This window comes from Pelodiscus sinensis, chromosome 13, assembly GCF_052426305.1.
Source record: "Pelodiscus sinensis isolate ZL-2025 chromosome 13, ASM5242630v1, whole genome shotgun sequence".
In the NCBI taxonomy this organism is placed as follows: Eukaryota; Metazoa; Chordata; order Testudines; family Trionychidae; genus Pelodiscus; species Pelodiscus sinensis.
In genome coordinates this window covers 47,718,754-47,731,333 of record NC_143064.1, presented here as the reverse complement: position 1 = coordinate 47,731,333, position 12,580 = coordinate 47,718,754, and the positions used below count along the sequence as shown (strand labels likewise).

At 57.4% G+C, this 12,580-nt stretch overlaps 1 protein-coding gene across 2 annotated transcripts in view; it reads left to right on the top strand.

The window, feature by feature from the left end:
- Positions 1 to 12,580, top strand: part of OCRL (OCRL inositol polyphosphate-5-phosphatase) — a 28,990-nt gene continuing 16,410 nt past the window's right edge. Inside the window, exons 1-12 of one of the 2 annotated variants that reach the window (XM_089781684.1) lie at positions 1 to 178; positions 1,029 to 1,098; positions 1,877 to 1,956; positions 4,799 to 4,837; positions 5,859 to 5,969; positions 6,042 to 6,137; positions 7,079 to 7,199; positions 7,287 to 7,448; positions 7,877 to 7,978; positions 8,451 to 8,565; positions 10,587 to 10,703; positions 11,207 to 11,394. In XM_089781684.1, the coding sequence (XP_089637810.1) occupies positions 148 to 178; positions 1,029 to 1,098; positions 1,877 to 1,956; positions 4,799 to 4,837; positions 5,859 to 5,969; positions 6,042 to 6,137; positions 7,079 to 7,199; positions 7,287 to 7,448; positions 7,877 to 7,978; positions 8,451 to 8,565; positions 10,587 to 10,703; positions 11,207 to 11,394 (1,232 nt within the window). In that variant the 5' untranslated portion in view covers positions 1 to 147. The remainder of the gene's footprint in view (positions 179 to 1,028; positions 1,099 to 1,876; positions 1,957 to 4,798; positions 4,838 to 5,858; positions 5,970 to 6,041; positions 6,138 to 7,078; positions 7,200 to 7,286; positions 7,449 to 7,876; positions 7,979 to 8,450; positions 8,566 to 10,586; positions 10,704 to 11,206; positions 11,395 to 12,580) is intronic. The other variant, XM_089781685.1, reaches the window with a different exon arrangement.

Here is a 12,580-nt window from a genome sequence, read left to right as displayed (position 1 = left end):
CAGGCGCGGCCCGGCCGGGGACTGGCTGCAGCGCGCTCCTCCGGCCGCCAGGGGGCGGGGTCCTGGCCGGGCCCGCTCGCTGCGCCCTCGGCTCGGGAGTCGCCGGGAGACGGGGCCGCGGGAGCGACCTGCCCCGACCCGCCGCCCATGGAGCCGCCCGCGGCCTGGAGCCTGGACGTATCCGCGGGACCCGGGCGGGGGGGTGTCGGGGGGCTGGAGGGACCCGGGGCGGGGGGGGTGCGGGGGGGCTGGGGGGACCCGGGGGGGGGGCGGGGGGGCTGGGGGGTCCCAGGGCGGGGGAGGGGGCTGGGGGACCCGGGCGGGGGAGGGGTGTCGGGGGGGCTGGGGGGGACCCGGGGCGGGGGAGGGGGGTGGGGGGTCGGGGGGGGGAGGGGGGCTGGGGGGGACCCGGGGCGGGGGAGGGGTGTGGGGGGGGCTGGGGGGTCCCGGGGCGGGGGGGGGTGTCGGGGGGGCTGGGGGGTCCCGGGGCGGGGGAGGGGGGTCGGGGGGGTGGGGGGGACCCGGGGCGGGGGAGGGGGGCTGGGGGGGGCCGGGGCGGGGGAGGGGTGTCGGGGGGGCTGGGGGGACCCGGGGCGGGGGAGGGGTGTCGGGGGGGGGGCTGGGGGGTCCCGGGGCGGGGGAGGTGTCCGGGAGGGGCTGGGGGGTCCGGGGCGGGGAGGGGTGTCGGGGGGGCTGGGGGGTCCCGGGGCGGGGGAGGGGTGTCGGGGGGGCTGGGGGGGACCCGGGGCGGGGGAGGGGTTTGGGGGGGGCTGGGGGGTCCCGGGGCGGGGGAGGGTGTCGGGGGGGGGGGGGGGGGTGGGGGGGTCCCGGGGCGGGGGAGGTGTCCGGGAGGGGGGCTGGGGGGTCCCGGGGCGGGGGAGGGGTGTGGGGGGGGCTGGGGGGTCCCGGGGCGGGGGAGGGGTGTCGGGGGGGGCGGGGGGGTCCCGGGGCAGGGGAGCGGTGTCCGGGAGAGGGGCTGGGGGCTCTCGTGCCGGGGCATTGCTGTGTTCCTTAGCCGTGTGCCCATGCGGTGGAGGTGAGAGCAGGACAGAGGGTGCCCTGCGTCCTGAGCCTCTCCCAGCGCCGTGGGCAGTGCGAGTGAGTAGCGCACACGGGTGGCCGGGGTCCACAGGGAGGTGGGCTGCCCACGGTGGCCGGATTGCACAGAGGTGGCAGGGCTGCGCTTTGGGGGTACTACTGGATAGGAGTCAGGGTGCAGCATCTTCCTTGCCCTTGTGGGGCACAGGAATTGTTCATTTGTCAGCTGGGCTGTGTTGGCAGACGGCTGTGTAGTGTTTGGGGGAAGGTGAGCGTATCCCATGTTATTGTAGGGGGTGAAACTAAGTTCCTCTCTCTTGTGTGGGCACCTCTTCCATGGCTCTCGCTCCATTCCTGTGTCTCCGGAGTCGGAGGTTACACTACTAGATGAGTTAAAGCTGTATAGCTTTTGTGGGTAGGAAATCCCTGAGAAATGGAAAGGCCTGTCACACTAGCAGCACACTTGCTCTTGGAGTCTTGCCCCTCACTTTGGGGATGCTGTCCTCTTACCAGACAGAGAAGTGGCCCTGCTTCCAAGTGTTAGGTCCCTAGTCGACTCCCCATTTCTTCTGGTGTAAGCAACTTAGCATGCTTCCTTCATCATGTGCAGATCAGGAAGCATCTTTGGGAGCTTTTCTTCCAGACACATATTATTGCATGCATCTGTCTGTATACCTACGGATAACTGTTCCTCCCCACTGTTCCCACCAACGTAGATCAAGAGCAGGGATTGAAGGGTCTTTGGTTTCAGGAGAAATACAGCCATGGTGTCAGCAATACCTTTTGCCCATGAATCTTTTAGTTTTGGAGCTGTTCTGAGTCTTCCTCTTCTCTCCAGGTTGGTTATCCATTCGCGGGAGAAGGACACACCTGATCAGGATAACATTCCCATCAACAGCCGCTTTAGATGTGTTCAAGGTACTGATGCTCCCACACCTGCCCCTGTACTCTGCAGCTAGAAACCCGCTGCTTTGTTGTCCTGGCTGTACACATTGGAGTTTCCTTGTGGAGCTGAAACTCAGGGCTTATAATTACGGCTTCCTGCTTCTTCCTTCTCCCAAAGCTGTGTGGGGAGTTGGTGGATCTCAATATAAATATCGATGTGTGGATGTTTGGCTAGTTCAGCTGCCAGCATGAGGAGCAGCATATGGAGGCCAAGTGAAGGCTGCGTTTTGGTGGCCCCCATGACGGGAGAGGGTAAAAAGGACAGGATGTGCTGGGTCCTATGAGATTCTGAGCCCCCATGGAACTTTGAGGGTAGGCTGGAGGTCTCATGGGATTTGGAGCCACAAGTTTTGTCATAAAGCTACAGGCCCACTCAATGACCCCAGCTTTGGAACAGCCTCAGGGTATGTCTACACTACCCCGCTAGTTCGAACTAGCGGGGTAATGTATGCATACCGCAATTGCAAATGAAGCCCGGGATTTGAATTTCCCGGGCTTCATTTGCATAAGCCGGGCGCTGCCATTTTTAAATCCCCGCTCGTTCGAACCCCGTGCCACGCGGCTACACGCGGCACGAACTAGGTAGTTCGAACTAGGCTTCCTAGTTCGAACTACCATTACTCCTCGTGGAATGGGGCACGGGGTTCGAACGAGCGGGGATTTAAAAATGGCGGCACCCCGCTTATGCAAATGAAGCCCAGGAAATTCAAATCCCAGGCTTCATTTGCAATTGCGGTATGCCTACATTACCCTCCTATTTCGAAATAGGAGGGTAGTGTAGACATACCCTCTGAGAGGACCTCTTCAGTGAGTGATGCCTGTAGGGGTGAGCGCCTTAGGCTGGTCCTCCTGCCCTTTAGCACTCCTGCTTCCCATGCGCTCTGTTCACCAAGGCAGACCTCGGGGGAATCTTGTACCATCTCTGGGAGCAACACACCTGCAATAGCACCTCCAGGGACAGTCAGCCAGCATGGTCAAAACGAAAGGATTTATTAGTCAGCTGGAACACAGCCCAGAAAGTCCTTCAGTAGCACAGAGAGAAGTTACAACTTTGTCCTTCCAGGCTACCCCATGGCCCCAGCCAAGCAGTGCCCTTCCCTCACCCTTGGCTCCATATTCAGGTTCCCAGGCCTGTCCCGCTCTGCCCCTCCTCAGGCCTTTATTGTCCAGCTGGTCAAATGTGGCTGGCTTCCTGTGGAGGGGGTAGGCCATCCTAGCTCATTATGTGCTGTGAGCCAAATGTCCCATTCTGTGCCTTTGTCATTGGCTTCATGGACCTGGGCTCCAAGGCTGAGACAGCTAGGCATCAGTCACTCCTGCCTTGCTGGATCTCTGCAGACAGCTCTTTCCCCCACCTATGGACCAATGCTGCATCTGGGGGAAACCGAGGCACACACCGCATACATACAGAAAATTCCCACTCCATCACAAGATCTAACGGGATTTTGTGCAAGATTTGGAGACAAGTAAAGAGCCGTATGGTCAACGCCAGTTCCAGCAGTCAGTCCACCCCACTCTTAGGCTGGTCTGCCTGTCCTTGAACCCTCCTGCTTCACACCATGAGCTCTGTTCCGCTCCAGGTAGCGGTGGGCTTATGCTAGTCACCGCTTTGGACCTGGGAAGGAATCTTTCCCCTGCCACCAGCTTGCCCCAGGCTGGTTGGCTTTTTCACCTTCCCACATCTAGGAATAGGGATTTGGCTGCTGGAAGACTCAGTTTGTGCCTATGTGAGAGTCGCTTAGTTGCATGCATTGTCAGGTGCTCAGTGTAGGAACTCGCTGATTTAGGCTCCAGATCCAAAAAGTAATGCAGTGGGCATCCCACGGGCATCCCAAGCACATCTCCTTATGAGAGGCACATCGCGTGTGACCCCTGGGGGCTGCAGGGCCTGTGGTACTACGCCTATGTGCTCGATGACCGGGCTGCTTGGGGGCTGAGGTTCCCTCTTGCCTCAACCCCTGAGGGGGGAGGGCTGCTAGTGGGTGAGAGGAGGAGCCCAAAGACCATGCTAGTGTGCTGATTAGCTCCCCCTGTGAGGAGAGCCCCTAAGAATTGGCAGAGGATCGGTGGGGTGTCAGTAACTGCCCTGGGCTGTCCCCAGTGGGCACCTGGGATGTAACTTGACAAATAAAATTGTGGCCTGGTTAAAATTCATACCACGTGTGCTTGCCTTCCATATGGGAGGCCCCTGATGTCCAGTATCAGTCAGGAGTGCCTGAAAATCAGCGGCTATGTGTCCCTTCCTGTGACATGTTTGTGCCAAAAACCACTGCCTGGAATGGCATCTCATGGCTCCCTCCACTAGCGGTGCGGCAAAGATCAAAGCTAGAATGGGAGCTGGGGTCTGAATGGACTGAGAGCTTGCTTACGCAGAACTGTACCTTTATACTTATCCTGAGGGACTCCCTTTATCTGCCATAAGCGTCCCCAAGGGGCATTATACCACGATAGTCATGTGGCATGCTTCTGCCGGTAAATTTCTTCATGTAGCCAACCATGGGACTTGTGGGTGGAGCTCGGTGGGAGCTTGTACAGCTGCACATGCTACTCTTGGGGAATCAGTCTCCAGACTGTCAGGCTGCTATCTCTCTGAAGAGACCCATTTGCAAGGGGACCTCTCCAGCCTGGCCTGGTAACTCTTTCCAGGCATGCCACTGCTAGTGGTGAGATACAAATGGAACCTTTCTGCTCCTTTGCTGGGGCTTGGGATCCCCTTGGGTTGAGGGCAGGCGCTGTGCTTTCGTTGTCTGTGCTCAGTCTCCTTGGTGCCCCTGGACAGGCTGAATTTTCCTGACTCTTCTCTTTTCTTTCTCAGAGGCTGAAGAAACTCTGTTGATCGATATAGCTACAAACAGTGAGTCTGCTGTGATGAGAGCTTTCTTCAGCAAATACATCATCTCTGCATCACTGACACACTTTCCTTCCTGTTTCACCCACTCTGCCCGCCCTTGTCTCTTCCCCTTGTGCCCTCTGCCTCCCCTTGTCTTTCTGTCCCTTTGCTAGCTGTGGATTGTGTCCTCTGTAAGTTGGTAGCGAGAGTGGCTGGCTTTGCTATTCTTTCGGAAAGTGCTCGGTGCCACGAGGAGTGGGATCGAAATCCTTAGCTCAAAAGGTGTCACTTGGCTGAGTGTAATCTTTCCCTTCATGCTTCTCTCAAAGCCCCTCCCTGTGAGCCTGCCTGACTTTGCCCAGAGCGTATCCTGCTGCCCCCTTTAGTGGTGCCGGACTCCTCGCTGCCGCAGAAGCAGCCCCGTGGTTAGAATGCAGGGCCAGCGGAAGGGGAGCCTGACACTCCTAGGAGGGGTTCATGCCCTGCAGGGTCCCCCGGCGCTTTGCGTGCAGCTTAGACAGGTACAGGTAGTCTTCACTCTGCCCAGCGGGAGCGGGGAGAACAGACGCACTTGAGGGTTAGGTGCTTTGGTAGCATGTGGGCTGCTTGTCTTGGGGACCCGTAATGCCTCTAGTGCCTGTCAGGGCGTGCCCATTGCTACAGATCCCCCCGGAGCCCTGTCCATTCTGCACTGGGCATTCACCCGCCTTTGGTGCTTGCAGAATCACCGCTTCCCTTGTGTTCGCCTTTCACACAGCAGCAGGGCAGCAAAGCAGTCTGACAATCAGGAAAAGGGCCCTAGAATCCCATCCCGCCCACAGATGGGTGGGGGTGCCGGGGTGCAACGAGGACTCGACACTGCCTCAGACTCTCTTTTTAAAATAGACTAGATGTCAGGGTAGCAGCATCCCTTTGGGAAGATGAGCTGTTCCATGGTGAGCCCAGAGGAGCAGGTGGCAGCTCGTGGCTTGTTCACGGGAGTGCTTTAAAGGTCGAGAAGCCGAAACTGTCTGTGTCTCGGTGTGTGTGTTTTGTATGTCTGAAGCTGGCTGCAAGATCAGAATACAGGGCGACAGCACACCAGAGCGCCTCTTTGAGATCCCTGATGAGGAGCGCTGCTTGACCTTCCTCTCCCAAGTGCTGAGCGCACAAGAAGGTAACCATGCTTACAGCCACGTGTGGTCTTGGAGCTCAAGAGCCGTTTCTCACAGCGTTGTTTCCTCCGCAGCCCAGTCGAAAGCACCTCTCCCTGAGCACAGGGAGCCAGCCAGCTGGTATCAGGTGGAGAAAACCCTTCCAGCTCCTCCTCAGCCGTCTGCCTCAGGTACTGAGTGAGTCCTGCCTCTGCCATTGCTGCCCTGTGTTCAGGGCACAGTCAGGCTCTTGTTTGCAATGGCTGGGTGGGTTGCATATGAAACTATGATCTCTTAGGAACTTGGATTTTTATTGGCCCTGATAAGTAGGAGCCTGGCTAATGCTTTCCCCCATCCCCCCAAAAGCACATATGCTGCTCCTAGTGTGGTGTTGCCATGGAGTAATGTCTTAGGGTATGTCTACACTGTACACTTGTTGTGGAATGAGCTATCCGGAGATACATTCCAAAATAGCTTATTTCGAAATAGAGCGTCCGCACTACAGGGAAGCCTCAAAATAAGTCCGAGGCAGGCTCCCCTGCTGTGGCCACGCTACCTCGATTTAGAGCCCCAGGAGGCACTGGGGAGAAATGACTTTGAATGCCCTGGGGAGGAGCTATTTCGAAATAGCAGCAGTGGAGCATCCGCACTGCAGCTGTTTCAGAAGAGGAGTTATGCCTGGTGGAACGAGGTTGACAAACGTTGGATAAGCCTCCCATTATTTCGAAATAAGAGAATTGCTGTGCAGACGCTTGCGTTGTTATTTCGGAATAATGCTAGTTCTCTCGAAGTAACGGTGCACTGTAGACGCACTCTTATTGACCTACTTGTATCTCCTTCTGCCAAAGTCCCTCTTGATTCATTAATGTTTCTCTCGCTTCCTCTGCCTGTTCCTCCCCTCCCTCTGCCCCCAGCGGGGCCCTCCCATGGCTCTTGGCTCCCCCCCACCTCTGTCCGCAAGCATCGCTGTCTCTCACCCCTGAGGCGCTGTCAGGGCTGCTGTAACACAGTGACCCCTGGCCTCCCTTCCCCCTGCCGGAGTTAAGGTGCCCCCTCTGGGGCCTTGTTAATTGGTCTCTGCAGAGCATTCACCTGGGCATCAGTTTCACCCTCCAGCCGTCTGTCATTACAGGGGTTCTAGGCTTTGAGGATAACTTCAATGCCATAAGTTTGGAGAAGAAAAGAAATTTACAAAACCAGCAAATGGGATCTCGCCGGGAGCCCCCGCCTCCTCCCCTGCCGCAAACCAGGCAGTAAGTAGCCTCCCGGAGCTGTTCCCTGGACCCTCCGGTAGCCTCGGCAGTAAGCCCACATGAAGTCTGTGGTTGCCTCCTGTGCAGGGTCCATCGGGAGAGGGAAAGTGTGGCCAGAGACCAGCCAAAAGTAACCAACACCATGCGCAAGCTGTTTGTGCCCAGCCCGCAGTCTGGGCAAAGAGAGGGGCTCATCAAGCACTTGCTTGCCAAGAGAGAGACCGAATACGTCAACATCCAGAGCTTCAGGTCAGCGCCACGCCCGGTGCCTTGGGGGGAAGGGAGGGAGAAGCAGAGCTTTCCTCAGCTTCTCTGGGCTGCTGGCTTGATCCTCGTGCAAGTCCCACAGCCAGCGCCTGCTGCTGGGTGGCCTGTTTGAAACACGTGTGTGTGTAGCGGGGAGGGGTCAGTCCAGTTTGTAGCTGGACAGATGGCCACAGTACAGTCCCACCCCCATCCCGTTGGCACCTCCTGGTGGGTGATCTCAGCCCGGGAGCGGGGCTGAGATTACAGGGCTTACTCGGCCCCGAGCGGTGAGGCCTGGGGCTTTGGCTCTCACCCCTGGGGCAGTGGGGCTCAGGCCTTGGTCCCCAGTCCTCAGGCTGTAATTCTTGTTTGAAGGGGTGTGTGCACTGACATTTGAGAGCCCTGCCTGGCTGCTCTCGTGTGTATTGCAGGTTTTTTGTGGGCACGTGGAACGTGAACGGCCAGTCTCCAGACAGCGGATTGGAACCCTGGCTAGTCTGTGACCCAGACCCCCCAGACTTCTACTGTGTTGGGTGAGGAGTGAGCTCCTGCTAACTTACACATACTCATCTTGTGCCTCCCCCCTTCCCTTGGCCTAGTGGACTCCAAACTATAGACTGGTGCCTGGCTCGTTCCCGGGGACTCCGCAGGAAGGGACTCTCCTTTGCAGGGCTGGAGGAGTCAGGCCGATACAAAGAAGCAGCCGAAAGTCAAGCAGATTTCTTGAGCTGACAAAAAGCAGCTTTCCTCCAGCGAGACAGCAGCTCATCCCCGGCACTAGCAAAGCAGGCAAGACTAATGCCCCAGGGGCATGGTCTCTGGAAGGGGCTTGTAAGCCCCTGCACAGGGCCATGGTGCTTTTGTCCAAGCTAGCCTAGGTGTCCTTCCTGCAGGCTGAGTGACCAGAGAGTCAGACGGGGGCCCCTGCTGTGCTGACTTCTGACGGGGGCACAGGAGAGACTGGCTGGGGGAGCGGGGAGGTGTCCTAAATTGACCTGTTTTTAGGTTCCAGGAGTTGGACCTCAGCACCGAGGCGTTTTTCTACTTTGATTCTGGGAAGGAGCAGGAGTGGCTGACTGCCGTGGAGAAATCCTTGCACCCCAAAGCCAAGTACAAGAAGGTGAGTCCCACTCGGCCATCTCTGCTGGCATCCAAGCCGTGGGGCCGGGGAGGGGGCAGGAGTGACGCTCGCTCTTTCCCAGCTCAGAGGCGCCCTGTGTCTCCCAACCCATATGGCCAGGGCTGTGTACCTGAGACCGAAGCAGGACTAGTCTCCGGGTCAGGGGGAGTCGCTGTGTACTGGAGTAAACCTGGAGATGCTTGTAGGGCAGAAAACCCTCCACTAATAGCTCGCTGGCCATTTGGTGGGTGCCTCATGAGGAGCAACAACAGCAAAAAGGCACCAGAGAGCTGACAGGACAGGTGTTCTGAGCGGGACGAGGCAGGCGGTCAGTTTCCACGTCGGTAGCTCCGCTGCGAGAGAGCCTGGGTGCGCCTTGTCCGTGAAGGAGCACAGGGGAAGTGAGCTGGGAGCCTGCGCCGGGGGGGAGCTACGTTACTTGAAATGCTGCTAGCTGGCTCCTTCCCGACACATCAGAACTGAGTCACTGCAGCACAGCAGGTCTGGTGAGTGGCTCTGTCGCCCCCCGTGTTCTGCTGTGACAGCTGCGCACTGCTGGTTTAGGCAGAGCCCGGTGATACGAGACACAGGCGCTCCAAGCAGGCCTGGTCTTGAATCTCCATCGCATGTGGAAGGCTGATCACACAGGGGTAGCGGCAGGCAGTGTTCCCTGTAAGCTGTGCACTGTGCCACCCAGGCGAGATTCAGGTGCAGATCATGTTTCCACTGGTGGTGCATGTCCACTCATGCCTCAGTGCCCAGAACAAAATCTATTCCACACATGGATGGTAAAATTGGAGGGAAGATTGGCTGCAGGCAAGGTGGAAGTGGCTGAAATCACAGATAAAGTTCATGGTTAAAGATGCGGAGTTCAGAGTCCTGCAAAATATTGGGATGTCTCTAGCTCCTCCTCCAGGGAGGGATTGTAACACCTGCTGATAGGGCATTTCTTCACCCCCTCTTGATGGGGAGGTTTTCTTCTCATTAACAGTCATAACACTTCACACTTCTCTGGTGAGCATTTCAGAGCGCTCCACGTACCCTGGTCAGTTACATCTCTCAACCTGCTGAGCTGGGGGAAGTAACACCCCCAGTTAGAAGATAGGGAAACTCCTGGACTGAGAGGTGAAGTGACTTGCCCAGAGTCACCCAGAAGAGATAGTGGCAGAGCCAGGATCCATGCAGCAAGTGATGGTGCACACAAGTGCCCCGTTAGTGACTGTAGGATGAGCCGCATGGTGGAGAACAACCTCCCGTCCTGCGGAAGGTGCTAATGCCCTCTGGGAGGCGGGCAGTACCAAGCAGGGCAGGGAGGTATTGTGCCAGCTTCGCTTGCTGGCTATCTCCTCTACATTGAAACCACTCGTGCAAAGAGTTGGGCATTTAAACTGTGAGCGCCACACCAGAGGAGCAGAAACAAACTCCTGCCACCCTGGGACCCGAGCTCTTGGCTTTTGTGGGGCCCAGGACTAGTTCCGTCCATTCCTTCTGCAAGGTTTGGCTGGTGGTGCCTAAGTTTTGTATTGCAGCTGTGGCTCCAGTCTGACTCCTGCAGGGCACTTGAGAAGCCTCCAGTCTTTCCCACCGGGACGGGACGTTGCTTCAGAGGGATGCGCCAGAGCATGAACAGTCATGAGCTCGGCAGCATCCCCTGCTGGTGCCGTTGGAGGGCCACTGGCTCTTCTCAAGTCTCCTGCAGTGCAGGGAGTCCCCCAGCTAGTGCTTTGTTGGGAGACAGGAAGGGGCCATGGAGACAGGGCAGCGCAGGAGGGGAGAAGTCATAAGAACGGCCGGACTGGGTCAGACCAAAGGTCCATCTAGCCCAGTAGCCTGTCTGCCGACAGTGACCAATGCCAGGTGCCCCGGAGGGGGTGGACCGAAGACAATGATCAAGCGATTTGTCTCCTGCCATCCCTCTCCAGCCTCTGACACACAGAGGCCAGGGGCACCATTCCTACCCCCCGGGGAGTACAGTACAGCTGACCTGGAAACTCTCTGAACTTTTGTTTGCTTGTTTGCAGGTGCAGGTGGTCCGTCTGGTCGGGATGATGCTGGTTGTGTTTGCCAGGAAGGATCAACTGAGTTATATCAGCGAGGTCATGGTAGAGACTGTGGGGACAGGAATCATGGGCAAAATGGTGAGTGCCCTAGATCAGTGTCTACATGGCCCCGGAGCAGCCGACTCTGGCGGGAGTGAAATATCCTGTGGTAGGGATGTAAGCGACGAGTCGACTCCCCGATAAGCAAATGCAAAGGAAGAGGCACAGAGGGGAACCCTGCCAGCGGGGACTGCTTGGCTCCCGGCACGGTTCCCGCTGCCTCTCACCCTTTGAAATATACAAGAGCTGCAGACAGCTCCTGTACGTCCCAAAGGGAGGGGCACAGTGGGATAGCGAGCGCCCCCCTTATCGACTAATCCTGCAGTCAACGGAAATTCCACTGCCTCTCGAGTAGCTGATTAATCAAAACGTAACATCCCTAGAGCAGTGTCTTGCCCTCATCTCATCCCTGCTGCCTCTTTTCCTGCCGGTCCGTCTCTTGTTCTCATTGTGTCTTTCCCCAGCTCTCTCCTGTCCCATCTGTGACTCCGCCTCCTCTCTCTGTGCCCGTGCGACAGTCTCACGGGTAACTCTGTCCCCAGGGTAACAAGGGTGGTGTGGCCGTAAGGTTTGAGTTCCACAACACCACCTTCTGCATCGTCAATTCCCACCTGGCAGCTCATGTAGAGGAGTTTGAGCGGCGGAACCAGGATTACAAGGACATCTGTGCCCGGTTAAGCTTCCTGCCCCCTGACCAGGGCCTGCCTCAGCTGAACATCATGAAACACGAGTGAGTCACCCATTCCACCTTTCCTCACGGCCTGGGGCTTCTTAGCTAGCAGTTGCTGCCAGCTGGAGCCCTAGTAGAGCCCAGCCTTCCTGTTTCATCGACACGGTCTACACTGACATTCCTGGTGGTGCAGCAGACAGGAATCGGCTTGTGGGCAGCGTTCGTGCAGTGGCCAGCCGGTTGCTAGTACCCTGTGAGAAGTGTAGTGTGCTCGTCTCAGCAGCCTGCGCTCTTCCATCACAGGCTGATTGTTCCAGGGCGCGGAAAACCTGGGGCCTTTCTAGAACAGCCACCAACCTCTGGGTTTTGTTCCAGGTTTTCTGCTCTGTTCGTTTTTGAACTCTTGCTCCTTGGGAGGGTTTACGTGAGCAGAGCACAAAGGCTGCAAGGTTGTGGGACTAGCAGTGGGCTCAGATTTCAGTCGGTGCATGTTAGCTTTGTTGTAAGAGGCTGAGAGGCGAGTAGGAGTGTCCGAGCTCCCATCATGCGAGAGGGCTGTCCAGAGGCCTGTGAGGGGGTCGCCAGTGTGGCTAGCAGGGGGACCAGTGAGAGAGGATGGCTGCATTAAGGAGTCACAGAAATCTGAGGAGACCTGCACTCTTGTCCTGCCATCTCAGCTCAGTCACCTGCGTGCTCAGCAGAGGTGCTCTGGGGCTGCCCAGATCCTCGTAATTTCCTAGGAGTGGAAAAATAAACAACCTGGTAGACTTGGATGGGATCCAAGGGCCATGCAAAAGGCCTACGTGCTGGGTTGGCAGGGGGCTGAGCCTTATCCAAGTGCAAGCTTTTCCTTGTGGGCTGTGTGCGCGGTGTGTTGGAGGGATAAATACCACTGGGCCGTGACTCGCTGTACCTCTCCCTTGTTTCACACGGATGGGTTTTTTCCACATTGTTTTCAGACCGAGGAAAACTTCCCCAGCTGTTCCCGAGGATCATGGTCAGTCTCCATCGCTGGCATTTTGAAATCAGGGTTGGCCGGTTTTCTAAAAGATGTGCTCGAGTTCCTACAGGAGTTTTTGTGGGGGCGTCAGACTAGATGATCAGAGTGTGTCCTTCTGTCCTTAGCATCTGTGTGGTGTTAGTCACTGCTTGGTTTCTGGGAGGGTACTCTAGTAGACACTTGCAGGAGTGGCAGCTGCTGTCATATTTTGAAGCTTCCTGTGTTTGATTAATTGATTCTGTCGTC